Genomic DNA, 18,501 nt, shown 5'->3' on the forward strand with positions numbered 1-18,501 from the left:
CAATGTGCAAAGACACTCCACTATGGTGTCAGTGTTTTCGTTGTTGAGAAGAAAATGAGACCACGAATGTATCCTTAAAATACTGAATCATGACAGAAAGAAAAATCTAATTTAACTGTATTTACTGAGCTAGATTAGTAAGAACTAATCAGAGAATCACAGATCCAGAACTAGAATGGTACTTAAAGGGCTTCTGGATTGTGGGGGAAAAAAGCACCATTTTTTAACATTGTTACTGTAGGAAAATATGTTTCAAATTCCCAACAACCAACTTACAAATGAAATCTTAGATGTCTACCTCTTTGTAAACTAGTGCTGTATTTGATTTTGTCAACACATATGTCTGCCACTTGTACTCATGCATTAGAAAAAATAAAATTCAATGATGCATTATCATAGCACTCCATTTTAATTTACACACACACACACACACACACACACACACACGTCAACATTGTTACCACTACTAAAATAGTTCAACCTTTCAAGAAATTTCAATGCATGGGGACAACTTGATCTTTTATCCTGTTCATTTCCTGTTAAATGGTTAGTGAATTTAAGAAAGATACAAATCCTCTCTTTTACCTATTCAGTCCTCGTGGGTTCCTCTGCCCTTTTTTCCTATTCTTTTTTTTTTTTTTCATACTCACTGTGTGGTTTGGTAAGCTTATGTAAATATAGCCTTGAGATTTTTATTTTGTTCATACTTTATGACTCTCTTAGATTGCCCATTGAGATAGAATTTAAATCGTAAAATTTATAGCTTTCCATTTTAGTGAAACTAATGTTTTACTCACCCTAACCTTCCCCTACTTTCTTGCACATAAATTGCACAAATACTTCTGAGTTGAGGTTTTTAGACTTACGCAAGAAATATTTAAGTTATTTGATGTAACAGACTCCATTTTCATGTGATTAATGCTATTTTAATAATGGTCCATCATTAATATTTCTAATTGTGCAACCCTGATGTTTTAACACATTTTATTAATACTATAGGTCCCAAGTCAACACTACGTGCTTTGTAGAGAAATTTCTGAAGATGCGTAGTAGCAAGAGCTGCAGTCCCATTTATTGCATTTATTGGAGCACCAAACTGCTGCTTTGTTCCCATTCTTCTTCCTCCCAGCCCCATGAGAAAACAGATGAGCTGAGTTGTTGCCAATACTTTTGTCATGAAATGCTGTTGAGCTGTTTGTATTGAATTGTTATCAACTCTTGTGAATGACAGTGTGCCAAGGGACAGAAACATTCCCTCCTAACTGACATCTTCTGCGTGACCTTGCTGCCTGCTGTCATTATTCTTCCTGTCAACTGCTTCCTAAGGAGTCTTCAATTCTGTTTTTCACAAATTCGTCTTCTGTGGTCAACCATCTCATTTTCCTCCCTCATTCAGGAGGAACATTCTCAGAATGTTACCAAATGCAGTTTGGAAGACAGAGGCTGTCTGACAACAACCCCTAGATGAGAAAATCAAGGGCAGTGTCCTAGCTTGTGATGCTGAGTAAGGTCACTGAGACTCTACATATAGAAAATAGTAGGACCTTCAGAAAAATATACCGGCTATGACTTTCAAGCAGACCAGTGGGCCTTGTAGAGTCTCAGTGATTCTACTTAACATGTTAGTCAATGCCCAAAGTGGCAAACCATTTTGGTTCTTTGCCTTCTTCCTTGAAAATCTTAATTTTTCAGTGTGACTTTGGGTGCACCATTATCACCCATTTGAGCTTTCATAGTTGAACAAACACATTGCTCAGTAAGTAGTGGTGTTATTTTCTTAAATTCTTATTAAAAGAAACCATAAAAGGAAGTGGAAGTCTGCCTCCATTACTTAATGCCACTATGGGCAATTCTTTTAACTTTGCTGGATCTCAGTTTCCTCATATGTAAAATGAGAGGATTGGAGTAGATGGCCTATGTGATCATTTCCAGCTCTAAATCTATGATCCTAAGTGAAAAGATGAAAAAGTAATATTATCTCGAGTTTCTACTGTATTGATCTACACTTTGTTGTTTCTTCAATGTAATTGATTTCATGTCGTATTGACTTTTATAATTGAATTTACGTCTACTTGCAGCCACATTTCTATGTTCTTGAGTTGAGCTCAGGAATTCAGTTTTCCTTCTGAGTTAGTTTAAAGTTATAATTAAAAGAAAAGTTGTTTTCTCTCATACAGGTAGCCCTTGGAATGTTTCCAGGATATCTTTTTGGTATCTTTAAGCCCCACAAGTTAACTTGGTATCACCCCCAAAAGATATGTTGGTTGTTTCTTCTTGCCTGTCCTTATGCAATTAGTGTAGGGTTTGTTTTAAATCTCTTCCAAGGAGACAGAAAGTCTAGAAGTTTCACTACGCCAGCAACTATTACTAGATGCAGATGGATCCCATAAAACAATTAACATTCCTTAATTTTCAGAGATGTGTGTGATCAGCCTCACCTAAATGCCAGCCCACCTTTCTTAGAACCATTCTTTCTTGTGTGTCAATAAAGAGTGCCCCTCCTCACTGGGGTCACTGGTTTTACTGAGTTTGCCAGTCTGACCCACTTTGTTAAAAGTTATATACATCACTGTTAATAAACTGATCTCACTTGGAGTCTATGCCTCAGTCTACCTTTATTAAATTTGCTTGAGACATAAGTAAAAATCAATGAAATAAAAAAGGCCTGAGTATTTTATAGGCTATCAAAAGTTTACAAGTAGGTTGAAAAAAGTGATGAAACCTACTAAAACTTTTCTTATTCCCTCTTTCCTTCTCCCCTATTTCTTTCTCTCTCTCTCACTTTTTCCCTCTTTCTCTCTCTTTCCCTCTTCTTCCTTTCCCCTCTCCCTCTCCCTTTCCACATGCATTATATATATATATATATATATATATTATATAATATATATAATATATATATATATATATATATATATATATATATATATATACTATGCATGTAGAGGTAAACTGATGATTTTGTGTGTGTGTGTGTGTGTGTGTGTGGTTGGAAAAGGCATGGGAGAATCTTATCTTTTGGGTTTCTTCTTTATTTTAGTTGGAGAAAATAAGACCTGGGGAGATTAAATCACTAACTGGCTCACTGAAAAAAAAAAGAGCCATTTTGAGAAAATATTCCCTAAATACCAAAAATGTTCTATAAACATAAAAGAATGTTAACTTCCAAGTTAATGCCAAGCATAGTAGCTCATTACCAGATGCTTTTTAAGAAACCAAATCCAATCTTACTACTCAGCCACTTCCAAAGAATGGTGCCTCCCATGCTATACATTTCTCAACCATTTTCCTCTGCAATCTGGATTCTACTCCCTCTGACCCTGAGTGAACATTCTCACTATCTTGCTGGAAAACAGGCTTCCACTTCACTTCCTGCATTTTCCAAACTAGGTCAGCCCTTTATGATTTTTATTCCTACATCAAAATATAAACTCCTTGAGGTCAAGAATGATCTTGTTTACTTGGTTTTTTTTTGTTGTTGTTGTAGTGCTTATCACAGTTTCTGGTACATAGTATGCACTTAATAAATGCCTTTTCATTAGTTCATTCTTACTTTTTTCAAGCTTCAGGTGAAGCTGTGCTTAATAATTTGAAGCACTGTTACTAGGGACATTTAGTCCTGTGAAATAATTTCCTCCCACCCTTCTTATCCTTTCACAGACAATTCTTCTAATCTAGTTCTTTTTTTCAGTCTGCTCTGTCAAGAAAGGTCAGAGTCAAGTCCTTTACAAAACATGTTCTGTCTAATGACCCTCTAAGAATTAGAATGCTGTGTCTCTCCTTGATCATTCTTCTGTGCAATTCTTTTACAAACTAACATTAGTGGAGAAAAACTGATAACTAGCTACACATAATATGTTTAGAACGCTAAAAATGTGATAGGATCAGAGCTGGGAGTCACATGACTGGTCATCTAGTCCAATTCCTTAATTTGAACAGATGACTAAGGTTCAGGAATGTTACATATCTTACCCAATGTCACGCAGATAGTGTCAGAGGCAAGATTTGAACTCAAATCCTGAACTCAAACTCGGAAGTCATGGATTTTTCTCCTATACCATGAAGTATTTACAGTAATTAAATTTCTTGATATTAGAATAAAATGTCTATTTATTGAACATGTATGAATAGATGTATACTATGTGCTGGAGTCTATGTTAGGCATTGTGCAGAAACATTCAAATAACTCTGGGTACCTGTCATAGGACTGGATACATTATTGACATGCCACCAGCATAATTCATACTTCATTTTTGGGAAACCATATAAACCATTGCAAAATAATTTCCATGGACTTAAGAAGGGCTCAAATACATTTCTCATTGGAGAATTGCCTAAGGCAATCAAAATGCTAGTCATTCAGTCAATAAGCATTTATTGGGGGCAGCTAGGTGGTGCCGTGGATACGGCACCAGCCCTGGAGTCAGGAGGACCTGAGTTCAAATCCAGCCTCAGACCAAACACTTGACACTTACCAGCTGTGTGACCCTGGGCAAGTCACTTAACCCCAATTGTCTAAAACAAACAAACAAACAAAAACAACAACAAAAATAAGCATTTATTAAGTAGCCTACTGTGTGCCAGGGACTACGTTAAGTGCCAAGGAAACAAATAAAAACAAAAGACAGGTCCTACACTCAAAGATAACCTTCTCTGATGGCCATTTTTTAAAGCATCTGGTGATCGAATGGATAAAGTCAGAGAAATAAGACCTGGGTGTTAATTAAGCAATATTGAATTCAACAGATTGGTGAAAAGTGAAGTGGAGAGAGACACCTGCTGATTGCCTGCCATAGAACCTCTGAAGTTGCTTTATAAATATAGGGATTGATGCATTAATAGTTCTAACTATAAAAACTAACTTTATTATCAGGGTTTTTGTTTTTATTTTGTTTTTAGTGAAGAGAAGTATCTGGTATGTGTAATGGGGGCATTATTTCATGCTTGTTATATGCAATTCTGACCCTATACTTCCCATAACAGCAGAGGACATGTTTTCAATATGAATATTTTACCTGAGTTGCTGTAAGTCAGGGAGATCTAGGAGGTTACAGTCTCCAAATAACTAAAGATGAACATCCCACAGTAGGCAATGAAATGATTCATAGTGGACATTGGCATGTTGCAATATACAGCTAACGAGGAGCTCTGAAAGAGAACAGGAGTAAGGGATGTCACCAAAGAATCATGTGATAGAAAGATAAGACAGTTGGTCAGGTAATGGGAATGAGAGATAACGTATGGATGGCAAGAATATACAAGGAGTTACCCTGATGAGGTTGGAAGAAATTGATTAAGCCCTTTAGCATATTGAACAGGTAACCTGTGATGGTATTTTTGGAAATGCACAAGATTAAGATCAGATGAGAGCACATAGATTGTGGTTTGCATCACTAGTGGGAACCTTTGAATTGATGAGATTGCACATCCATTTGAGTATTTGAATTCAATTTTCTATTATGTTTCAGTATTTAGTTATTCAAGAGAATCTCTCTTCTTTATTCTCACTACATAACATAAGCAAGAAATAACAAAATGTAAAAGAAATCTGTTTTTAATAGGAAACTCAGAGAAGATTAAAGAAGTGGCCTAAATTTTATAGATTAAAAGAATCACCTTCCTTTAATAATATTGTTTAAAAATCCTCTTGGGGTTTGGCATACTTAATGAATGGGTTTGTAAGAAACAGGCAGATTAATAGAAAATCTTCAGAACTATAGCCAAGATAAATGAGTTATGCAAATTAGAATTGATTTTCATCAATAACCATATCATTTATATTACTGAGCATCAGACACAATTCTTCTGCTTACAGCTTTAATTTTAACTAATTATTCTATTGTTTCTAAACCAGTAATATGTTAATGAAGGAGCTGAAGGCCAACTTTGAAGGGTACTTCTGTCTTTCAGTTAACACTGATAATTAGCTATCATCATGGATGCATATTAATGCAATGAGAGGCAACCTAGTATTGTGGATAGAGTGCTGACCTTGGAGTCAGGAAGGCCTGGATTCAGGTCCAGCATCTGATACTTACTAGTTTTGTGGCCCTGGGCAAGTCTTTTAATTGCTCAGTGCCTCAAGCTCTTCTGTAGGATTTAGTATTCACCAAGTCAAAGTTGAGTCTGAGCTCTTTTAGTGGAACTAATGAGGAAGACATTATGATATGAAGACAATGTGATAAAAATTACCAGCTAAATCTGTCAATCAACTGAAGAAGTTAGTTTGATAATCCATGGCTTCCCTGCATTTAATATGGTAATTTCTTGGATACAGAGATTTTTTTTTTCCACTTTCAGTCTAGTACTTAAACTAAATTATTTAGGTATAAATGTTCCACTCACTTTAGCTCCAAGAAAAGATCAATGCTATTACTTATTGAAGCCAAGTCTATGCTATATCTTAAATATGGAGATCTCTCATTTTGGAAAGGTGGTTGGCAGATAACGTCTATAAAGCAGTAGATGGTTTGCAAATATTACATTCAGAATATCTTCCTACTGAGGGGGCGGAGCCAAGATGGTGGAGTGAAAGCAGTGACTTGCTTAAGCTCTCCCCAAACCCCTCCAAATACTCATAAAAAATGGCTCTAAACAAATTCTGAAGCAGCAGAACTCACAAAAAGACAGAGTGAGACAAATTTCCAGCCCAAGACAACCTGGATGATTGATCAGAAAGGTGTATCGCACCTGGCTGGGAGCACAGCGCAGCGCGGTGTGGGCGCGCAGGTGCAGCAAACCTGGAGCAGGGCTCAGAGGACTGAACTGTGGGCAGCTGTGGAGGTTTCCAGACTCCTCAACCCACGAATGCCAAAGACAACTTAGAAGGTCAGTGGGAAAAGTCTATTTCTGTCAGTGCTGAGAAAGGAAGGCGGAGTTTCAGCTTCATTCCCCAAGAGCATGGCCCTGAGGGGGGTAGCTGCTTCCCTAGCTTCTGGCCCACAGACTGAGGGGGAACCCAGTGGCTGATCAGAAAGGGATTGCAGAGATCTCTTTGCCAGTGATGAGCCAGGAATCTCTTGCTTTGCCTGTGTTTGCATCTGGGTCACAGTTCTGGGTGGTAGTGCTGGGGTGAGGAGGAGCACTGGCGTGGTAGAGCTTGTAGTAGCTGTGGAGAGAAACCCCTCCTCACAGGTATAGGACAGAAAGGAGTACTTGTGGTCACAGGCCAGGAAAGGAGTAAACACCTCACCCCTTATCATACCACCTTGAAGAACTGAAAATTTACAGGTCCTACAAGTATCTCTGAAAACAGCTGTACAAACCCCGAAGCTTGGGACAGTACATTCTCCACATTGGAAGCAGATCTTACCTTAACAAAGAGTTTAAAACTCAAGTAATTGGCCGGGATCATGAGCAAGCAGCAAAAAGAGTCAGACTATATTATCTTACTTTGGTGAAAAGAAGATCAAAATATACAACCAGAAGAAGACAACAAAGTCAAAGCTCCTACATCCAAAGCCTCCAAGAAAAAAGTGAATCAGTCCCAGGCCTTAGAAGAGCTCAAAAGGGATTTTGAGAAGCAAGTGAGGGAAGCAGAGGAAAAACTGGAAAGAGAAATGAGAGTGATGCAAGAAAATCATGAAAAACAAGTCAACAGCTTGCTAAAGGAGACCCAAAAAAATACTGAAGAAAATAACACCTTAAAAAATAGCCTAACCCAAATGGCAAAAGAGGTCCAAAAAGCCAATGAGGAGAAAAATGCCCTAAAAAGAAAAATTGGCCAAATGGAAAAGGAAGTCCAAAAGACTACTGAAGAAAATATTTCCTTAAAATTAGAATACAGCAATTGGAAGCTAGTGACTTTATGAGAAATCAAGACACTGTAAAACAAATCCAAAAGAATGAAAAATTAGAAAACAATGTGAAATATCTCATTGGAAAAACAACTGACCTGGAAAATAGATCCAGGAGAGAGAATTTAAAAATTATTGGACTATCTGAAAGCCATGATCAAAAAAAGCCTAGACATCATCTTTCAAGAAATTATCAAGGAAAACTGCCCTGATATATAGAACCAGAGGGCAAAATAGAAATTGAAAGAATCCACAGATCTCCTCCTGAAAGAGATCCCCAAAGGAAAACTCCTAGGAATATTGTAGCCAAATTCCAGAGTTCCCAGGTCAAGGAGAAAATATTACAAGCTGCCAGAAGGAAACAATTCAAGTACTGTGGAAACACAATCAGGATAACACAAGATTTAGCAGCTTCTACATTAAAGGACCACAGGGCATGGAATATAATATTCCAGAGGGCAAAGGAGATAGGATTACAACCAAGAATCACCTACCCAGCAAAACTGAGTATAATCCTTCAGGGGAAAATGGTCATTCAGTGAAATAGAGGACTTTCAAGCATTCCTGATGAAAAGACCAGAGCTGAATAGAAAATTTGACTTTCAAATACAAGACTCAAGTGGAACATGAAGAGGTAAACAGGAAAGAGAAATCATAAGAGACTTATTAAGATTGAACTGTTTACATTCCTGCATGGAAAGATGATATTTATAACTCATGAGACCTTTGTCAGTATTAGGGTAGTAGGAGGAAAAAAATTATAGGTATGTAGATAGATAGATAGATAGATAGATAGATAGATAGATAGATAGATAGACAGACAGACAGATAGATAGATAGATGGCCCAGGGTGAGTTGAAGATTAAGGGGTCATATCTGGAGAATAAAATTAAGGGATGAGGGAGGATTATATTCGGAGAAGAAGAAAGGGAGAGGTAGAATGGGGTAAATTATCTCACAAAGAAAAAACAGAAAAGAAAAGTCTCTTACAGTGGAAGGGAAGCAGGGGAAGGTGAGAGGGAATGAGTAAATCTTATTCTCATAGGATTTGTCTTAAGGAGGGAATAACATACACATTCCATTGGGTATGGAAGTCTGTTTTACCTTACAGGAAAATAGGGGAAGAAGGGGACAAGAGAGCAGGGGATGATAGAGAGGAGGGCAGATTGGAAAAGGTGTAATCAGAAGTAAATACTTCTGAGGAGGAATAGGGTCAAAAGAAAGAATAGAATAAATGGGAGTGCAGAATAGGATTGAGGGAAATAAAGTTAGTTTTTCACAACATGTCTACTATGGACGTGTTTTGCATAACTGCACATGTACAACCTATATTGAGTTGCTTGCCTTTTCAATGAGGGTGGGTGGGGAGGGAGGAAGATAGAAAATTTGGAACCTAGAGTTTTAAAAAGATATGTTTAAAAACAAAAGTTTTCACATGCTACTGGGAAATAAGAAATACAGGAAATGAGGTGCAGAAGTCTATCCTTCCCTACAGGAAAATAGAAGGGAAAGGGGTTAAGAGAAGGGGGGAGAGAAAGAAAAGAGGACAGACTAGGGGAAGGGATATTCAGAATGCATGCTATCTTGTGGGGGGAGGGTGAGACGGGGTGAAAATTTGGAACTCAAAAACTTGTGGAAATGAATGTTGAAAACTACAAATAAATAAATTTATATTTAAAAATAAATAAATAAGTAAATTTTTAAAAATTACAAAAAAACCCCCAAAACCAGAATATCTTCCTACTCAGACTTTGTGTCCTCTCTATTAGCCAGGATGGGAGGATCGCTCATTCTTATATCACTACTTTTGTCATCTAGACAAGTTAGGAGCCTCCCATATTAGTACAATCAGCCTCCTGGAAAGATGGCATAGTGGAGAAAAGAATAGATTTGGAAGTCAAAGTGCCTGAATTTGAATCCTGAAATACTACTTACGAATTGAAATTAAATGACAACTTCTCTGGACCTCAGTTTCTTCATATACAATGAGAGGGTTGGAAAAAAAAATAAGCTCCAAGATCCCTTCCACCTTGAAATCTATGGTTATATGTCACATTACCTTTCTAAGCCTCAGTTCTATATTCTGTAAAAAATAGGTATATTAATAACTATATATCCCACCTATAGGATTATCTTGAGGGCCAAATGAAAGTGTATATAAAGCATGTTGAAAATCTTAAAGTACTATTTGCATGCTAACTGTTATTGATGATAAATCTGGAAGGTTTTACTGCTTCATGATGTCTCCTGATTAAAGATCCTCACTTTGTCATGTTCTCGCTGTGAATTTGGCAGCATATATGCTTTCATGAGAGTCTAGGAATTGAATAGCACAATACAATATAAAGATTTAGCCCCTATCCTTAAGAAGATTCCAAGCTGCTTTTCTTTATCACTCATGTGAGTGACATGAGATGATAGATCTCTACTCCTTTGATTATAAGTAGCCTCAACCTCATGTTGCAGTTGGGCTGTAATTCAAATGGTAGCACTAGTTTGACTTGGATTTATATTCATTAAATTGTAGACCTGAAAGCAATTTCTTTAATGAGCCTTCTCTTTTGATTTTTTCACCTTAACAGTCAGCAATATCTACCGCATAAAATTGCTGTGCATTGCTCTAGCTGTACCAGAATCAATGAATTTTAGGAAGTAAAAGCACAACTGGACTCAGATGAGCAGAAATGAATACTCTTGAGTCATAATGACTGAAAAAGCATCAAAGTGATGTGTTTTTTTTTTTGCCATCCATATTCTAATGAAAATCAGAATATGAAGAAGAACTGGTCACATGATAAGAGCAAAGGATAACTGATAAATATACCTTGTGTTCCCCTGGTATTCTTGCATTATCAGGAGAAAGCAAATAAGAACCTTCCCCTTACTCCAAGATGTTGGCTAATATCCCTGTGGCAAAAATGGGAGAATATGGACAAGAGTCTCATTGGCTGTTGAAGTATGGAGGAGTTGTGATCTGCCTTAAGGGAGTGAATACATATTTGAGATAATTTAACCAGTTGAGTATTTGAAAATTGGACTATTGAAGGGAAATAGCTACATAATTTAATAATATAAATCTCCCATTTTGGATAACTTTTACTGTTGAAGGAGATTCAAGCATATCTTCCTCTTGAAAGAGTCCACATAAACAAAGCAAATACATAACCTCACTAACAGAGTCAGGCAATTTCATTGTTTTAAGGAAAGGGCTGTGCTTCAGTGGATCTGTGCTCTCATTGATACAAGTACTCTTCAACTTGGCAAGTTTCACCATATACATGCTTTTTCATTTTGTGTGTCTATTAACCATACCTTACCATGAATCATTTACAGGAGATCGATCCTAAAGTAAATGTTGAGGACCTTCCATTAGTACCTTTGATATCATGTAGGGAGCAGTAGAGCATACAGTCTGGCTTTCAGTTAGTTGTCCCTCTCCTCCAATGGGCCAACATCTTTTCGAGTCATACATATCTCTGACATCACATTTTCCACTCCTTCTCTTACCCAATTCTTGGTTTGCTATTGATGGGACTATGCCTTCTCAAAAATGAGAGCATTAGAATAGGTTGTCTCTGAAGTTCCAACTCTATTTCCAGTAATCATCAATGTAGTTATGGCTCAATACTCCTCAAGGATAAGATTATGGAAGTTATCTGTTTTAAATGAGTTTTTTTTTCCTCTTTCCATAATTAATTACTTAATTTTGGAAACTTTAAATTTTCAGACTGAGAAAGGACTTTCAAAGTGTGGAGAGAAGAAGGACAGGATCCTGGCAATCATTGGGAAAAGGCAGAAATCCTTCTGGGAAAGTTAAGAAATTTTGAAATTATATTTGAAGGCATCAGAGTAAGAGATCTGGGAGGAGGAGCAGCAATTGATGACATCGAATTTAGGAATTGTAGCACAGGTAAGTCCAAGGCAAGGATTTCCATTAGAATCAGTTGTTGCCTTACTATTTTGTCTTTATTATATATATGTATATTATATATAATGAATATGTATGAATATTTATGCATATATATATGCATATATGTGCACACAAACTTTGTTATAACTGTCATCCGCTCAAAATCTAGATAGAAGTCCATATTTTTACAAACTTTGATAGACACTTCACTTCACTGAGTAATATCATTTCCATCCCTTACTTCCTACATGTAATTCCCACTCTCACTCTCAGTATTGAGTTCCTCACCATTTCTAACATTTAGATATGTTTCTCCTCTTTTGTAAATATTTAGTAAAGGCCTGTTCAGTCTAACAAATTAAATTTGAGCAATTGTAATTTATTAAGTTTGTATCAGTAAAATGAATACCAGTAGAATGGAAGTAGGAAGCTGGCTAGGAGTAGGTAGCATTTATACATATGTATTAGACCTGTTCAGACTCTCTTGGCCAAATAGCATTTCTGACTCAAATGATACAAGAAAATATTCAATAAGGATATTTAAGTACATCATATTAACTTTCAGGTTTGGCTCCTTAGGCATAGAGGCTAAGCCCTAAATCCATACCTGTAATTTTAGTTAATTCATAATTTTAATATGAAGCCTTTATTAATCCTTTATCCAAATATTGGCTTTTGAATATCTAATCAAACAATCTATTCTCAGTAACATACTCTGTGGCAGACATTCTTAACTGTGTGTGTATACACACATACGTATACACATACACATTCACACCTACCTATGTACATGTATATATACATATATATGTGTATATGTATGTATATAATCCTTTTGGCAGTCAGGTGAGGCCTGTGGACATCTCCTCAGATTGTTTTTAAATGCACAAAATAGAAGACAAAGGATTACACAGGAAACCAATTATATTGAAATACATTTATCAAAATGTATTTTTAAATTATGGACCCCAGGTTAAGTATATCTTCTTTATGGTATGTTACATAGAGTGGCTTGGGGATTAGTTTCTGTGACTGAGCCATTGAACCTGATTGTTAGTTTTATAACTGTGATCCTTCTATTAAAATGCCATTGCAATGAAGCCATTCAAAAATGTGATTTGGGCTTTCAGCAATATTATAATATCTGCATTTTTATAAGTAGCACTGTTTCAGAGGGTTCTGCCTAGGAGTAAACATCAATTCTGTTTTTCTCCTTCATTTCCCCCACAAGACACTCCCAGCCATATTGAATAAATCACAGAAAACTAGACTTCACAGACTTCAGATGATTTATAAAACAACAACAAACTTAGAGTATATGGGTCAATTGGTAGAAAGAGGACTGTCTTGGGAGAGAATGGGTGTGACTTCGGTCTTAGTTGTTAGAAGAAAATGGAATTACAAGGCAGAACATCACATAGCAAATCTGACGTCATAAAGGAATCTCAAATTTTTCTCTGGTAACTTCATTCTGAGTCTATTACTCTTGTGGCCAGTAATTGAATCTCCAAATGATCTTGGCAAACTGAACAGAAAAAAAAATCTTTATACAAATTCCCAATGGTATTAGAAAGAAAGAAAGAATGGAATTTAGAACAAAGAGGTAGAAATTGAGAGTTTTAATCCTGGATTTGTTCTGTGTTTTTCTTTACTGTTAACCTAGCTGCTATGTTCAGATTTCCTTCTTTTATTCCTTTTTTTTTTCCTGTAAAACATCATATCTGCCTTTGGGAACCCAGCCACTACCTATAATTCATGTGTTCATTACCTCTCACCTTAAAATATTCTCCATTAATGTTTGCTGCAGAGGTAGTAAGTTCTCCCTGATTTATGATCTTCGAGCAAAGACTAAATGATTCTTTTTTTTTAATCAAAGAAACCCATTTATCCAATTCCATAACAAACAAAAATCAGAGAACATGTACATTGGAGAATACATACCAGGCAATAGAGGGTGAAGGAGCTTTCCAGAGAGGAGTCAGGTAATTCCACTCAGTTGAGACAGAAACCTAGATCTCACCCAAAGGAAGGTTCCCCAAAGTCTCTAGTGTAGCAATATGGAGAGAGAGACTGCCAGCTCCTCTCATGTCAAATTCTGCCCAAAACCTTTTTCCTTCAGCAACTTGAATTGGAGTTGGTATCTTCCATCTTCTGTCTTGAAGCCAGAAGTGCCTAAATTAAAAAGAGATTCAATGGCTTGAAGAAATCTGAAGATCTTTCTTCCATTCCACTTTCTTAAACTTTACCTCACCCCTCGTGCAAGCAAGGAAATAGATCTCCACCAATGAGGAAGAAATTCCATTCTAATGGGCTTTGGGACTAGAATTACATTCCTCCCCTGGGCTAAAACTCATTGGAGTACCTTGCAAAGATCAGCTGTGCCGCATTCAAAATCTATAACAGTAAACACAAGCATCAGTGTTTTAAAACAACACAAATAGTTTTCCTAGCATCCCATGTAACCAACCTTCAGTATCATTGAAATTTAAAACATTAAAACTGATGTACATCAACATTACCTACAATGGTCATGGCACTACACAGAACATCATCTAGAAGCATACTGCAGTAGCAACATGCCTAGTATGTACAGTATATAATATATGCACATTTCAAAAGTATACTCATACATAATACATAGCAATCAATTGAAAGCAATAAGCATGGCTAACTAACAAAGCAAAGCTAGATAGCTGTATATGATACAACTTGAATATAATCAACTGTTCATAACATAAAATATTGCTAAATGAATACAGCAATAAAAAACAAGCATACTCAAACATGAAGTAATTAACATGTACAGCAGTAAGCATATGCAATTACATCCATGATGATGTTCACATTGGCAATGTCTACTATCATTGCCTAGATACATATACGTCTACAAGTATTTTCATTTTTGCCTGTAATGTTGTGACATAGTCAAATGACTGGTGTAATAGACCTAGCTCTCCTATCACTCAGGGATTGTTCTCTTTGTCCCTCTACCAGATCTAGTCGTTAATATGGGCTGACCATCAGAATCATTATAGCCTTTTATACTTGTGGTGGCAGCTCTGTCATGTTGTTCGTCAGTATGTAGATTGAATCTGTACCTTTTGAGTCTCTGTAGAAGTTTTGGGTGGGGAAGGAGCTGCCCCTGGGTTTAGATCTCTTGCCATGTAATAATACAATATACTTCCTTCACTGATTGCATAGTTTTCGCTACCCACACCTGGGTCAGAATGTCTTTGTACAGATGGTGGACAGCTTCTTTTCTTCAGCCTTTGCCTAGGTTGCCCATTAGTTTTCTCTATCTGATCATTTGAAAGTCCAGGTAACTCCTATGGGCAATAGCTGGTTGCAGTGAATAGCCCTCATTGGGCTTCTTCCATTTTCAGGGGCTATTCTGTAAACAAGTAAGTTGTTCAGTCAGACTGGTAAATTCCAGATGAACATATGAAAATGGTCTTTCCTCTTCCTCAGATATAGGAAACTGGTAGTATCCACTGCACAAGTTCAAGAATACAAACCACTGGTTGCCTCACAGCCAATCCAGGACATCTTGCACCTGTGGCGTAACCTACCATACTATTTTAACTCTTTCATTCAAAGTTCAGAAATCAACACATATTTGTATCTCTTTTCTTTGGGCTCACCACTACGGGTGATACATAAGGGCTACTACATTCTGTGATGATACCATTAATTAGTATTTCTTTGAGACATTTTCTGAGATCTTTCATTGTAGACGGAATACTCTAACATCTTTTTCTGAATGTTCAGGAATCTGTGAGCTGAATTCTGTATGTTGAACATCTCACCTTTCACTCATGTGATGAGAACATACCTGTCCTCTTGCTGAGTTTTAGCCTCGACTTATCCTTCCACTCTGGTGGTATTAGGGAGTCCCCAAGGTAAAGTACCTCAGGACTCACTGTGGAAGGTAAACAGTTTGGGCTCCTGTGTTCACTGCAACTTCTTTCTCTATTCTTTTGTAAGTCTTTATGGATGGTCAAAGTGTGCAAATATTGGATCATAGCTTGTTGCTTGGAATACTTCTGCTAGAATTTTGAAAATACTAAAATTAATTCCAATCAGTGCTGAAACTTCAGTGAGTATTGGAGGCTCTGTACATACCAGACCCAAAGTGTCCACTTTTCTATTGATACTGATGACTTTTTTCGGCAAGACACATGACTTGTAATTGCCTCCATTTCTTCAACTGCAAAATAGTGGTAACGAAAGCTGAGCTCCCAGGGTTGTGTTCAAATGAGATATTATTTGTAAAGTTCTTAGCACTAAATGTTAGTTATTAAAATTGGAAAATGGTATACTTCTGACTTGCTGTCATAGCTAGGTGGTATAGTGGATATAGCACTGGACTTGGAATTAGTAAGCTATGGGTTAAAATACAGTCTTAGATATTTACTAGCTATGTGACCTTGGGCTAGTAGCTTAACCTCCATTTGCCTCAGTTTCTTCACCTGTAAAATGGGGATAATGCTAGCACCTTACCTTCCAGAATTATTGTAAAGATTAAATGAAATAATATTTGTAAACTCTTGGTGGAGTACCTGGCACATAGTAGATGCTTAATAAAATATTTATTAAAAATTGACATTACTTTGTTATTTTCACATTAGTATTTTGTGGAGGGGACTTTCGGTAAGGTACTGAGTCAAGTGGCCTCTTCTGACTTGTAAGAAAAGTTATGGACATTGTATGTCTTTAGTTTTTATATTACCTTCATTTTTCCTGGGCCACTGCCAGTCATCTTGACTTAAGTCTTGTCACTGAACTCCAATGTCTCTGGAGGAGAGAGTGAGGTTAAGGACTTTGCACAGCTCTGCTTCTCTTAAATTCAGTTCACTCTCAAGTTAAGACATCATCCTTTTGATGTCATTGGTCCTCTTTGAGAACAAAGATTGAACAACAACACAAACCTTCATTTTCAAATACGTCACCTACCCCATTCCTTACAGGGAATCATAACCAATCTTTCACCTAAATCCAACATTATATGCAGTGTCCCATGCCCTCAGTACCTTATTCTTCAGAGTATAATGAAGGGGTTCATTCTCTTCTTGGCACCAGATGTGAATATTACCTTTGTACAGCATTCTGTTTTGATTATTGTATTATTTTTCCCATTTAGGTTGGTGTGCTCATCGTGTATATTGTTTCCTTGGTTCTGCTCACTTCACTTTGCATCACTTTAACACATATTTATCGTGTTTTTTTTTTCCTTACAGAACGGAAATATTCCATTACATTAATGTACGACAATTTTCTTTTATTATTCCCCAGTGAATGGGCATGTATTTTGTTTTGGATTCTTCGTTATTTTTCTGAGTCTAAGGTTCCTAATGAGTAGGATTTTGTTTTATTTTTTATATTTGTATCCCCAGCAACTAGCATAGTATCTGGCATATAAATAAGTGATTGATAAATATTTGTTGTCTGATTAAATTCTGTGACTGTAAAGGGAATTTTAATCCCGTTCATTATTATTCCTATGGGCTGAATTCCAAATTTAAAATCTGATGCAAAAACTGGGAAATACACTATCAGTTTTCATGCCTATAAGTCTGAATAAGAGAAACTTTTCCTACATTTTTTATCATTCTAAGTCACCTTTTGTGGTTTATCCTAAAGCTTTCTGTATTCTCTCCAATCCTTCATAAATTAGAGTGTAGAATTCTTCCTGAATTCAGATACAGAAAAGAGACTGTTATTTTTAGAAAGCATTCTATCTCTTCTTTTTGAAGGGCAGTATCTATGACCCCATAAGTCAAGACTACAGAATTCCAAGTTCTCACTGCCATATAGAAAAAGTTCATCATCAATATCTTGCAAAGTAGATCTACTTAACTCATGTATATGGTCATTTAGTTAACAATTTTTGTAATTAATTCAAGCTCATTGACTAGAGATTTTCAGATTCACAAAACTCTTCTGGTTTCAACCATCATACATTTATGTTTTATAATGTTGGCTGAGTTCTCATTGATACTCAGCTATTATTCCATTCAACACCTTTTGCTTTCATATCTCATTTTCCATAATGGTTAATCCAAATCTTTTCTTCTCTCAATTATCTGCTCTGCCACCAAATGACCACTCCCAGCTCTATATTTATTAGAGGTAACATTGCCTCTTTTGTCGCAGAGAAAACTGAAGTCACCTAATGGTGGATCTGTTAATCTCCTTCCTCCATTTCTAAAAATTTCAGCATTTCTTTACCTATTCTCTAATCTTCCCTTTCTGTTCTACTGGAAAGCATATCCCTACTTCTCTTAAAGCAGTGGGTTCTTAAACCCACTGTGAAGTGGATTCAGTGAAAGGACCACACTTGAGGACCTAGAGAGCTACACATGGCCTCAAGGCTATAGATTCCCCCCCCCCGGACCGATGTCACACTTTGATTACAATCTATGATTGGAGAGCAGGACCATGGGCTTCAGGGTCTCTAGTTAAAGAGTCGGCTTTTTGTCCCAATTTTCCAACAGCGACACTGCTTCTGGACTTCTTTGGAACTTCCCAACATGTTACCCTCCAGGTACCTTCTTCTCCTCTCTTGTCAACTTCTTTTTGTGTATTATCTTCTCTTAGATTATTAGTTCCTTGAGAGCAGGGGCTGTCTTTGTTTTCATTTGTATTTTTATCCCCAGTGCTTGGCATTGTGCCTGGCACAGAGAAGGCACTTAATACATGTTTATTACCTGACTAACTATTGACATTATGAGTTCCTCCTAGGGGCATAGAATGGCTCACTGGAATCAAGTCTTCTGTTTTAAAATTCATAGGATTATA

At 36.7% G+C, this 18,501-nt stretch overlaps 1 protein-coding gene across 1 annotated transcript in view; it reads left to right on the forward strand.

Moving 5' to 3' along the window:
- The window catches only part of MALRD1 (MAM and LDL receptor class A domain containing 1), an 844,925-nt gene that overhangs the window by 513,586 nt on the left and 312,838 nt on the right, over positions 1-18,501 (forward strand). The window contains 1 exon segment of the mRNA XM_020966909.2: positions 11,531-11,703. Within this exon segment, the coding sequence (XP_020822568.2) occupies positions 11,531-11,703 (173 nt within the window).

Source organism: Phascolarctos cinereus, unplaced genomic scaffold, assembly GCF_003287225.1.
Source record: "Phascolarctos cinereus isolate Bilbo 61053 unplaced genomic scaffold, phaCin_HiC Scaffold_1;HRSCAF=81, whole genome shotgun sequence".
Classification (NCBI taxonomy): Eukaryota; Metazoa; Chordata; class Mammalia; order Diprotodontia; family Phascolarctidae; genus Phascolarctos; species Phascolarctos cinereus.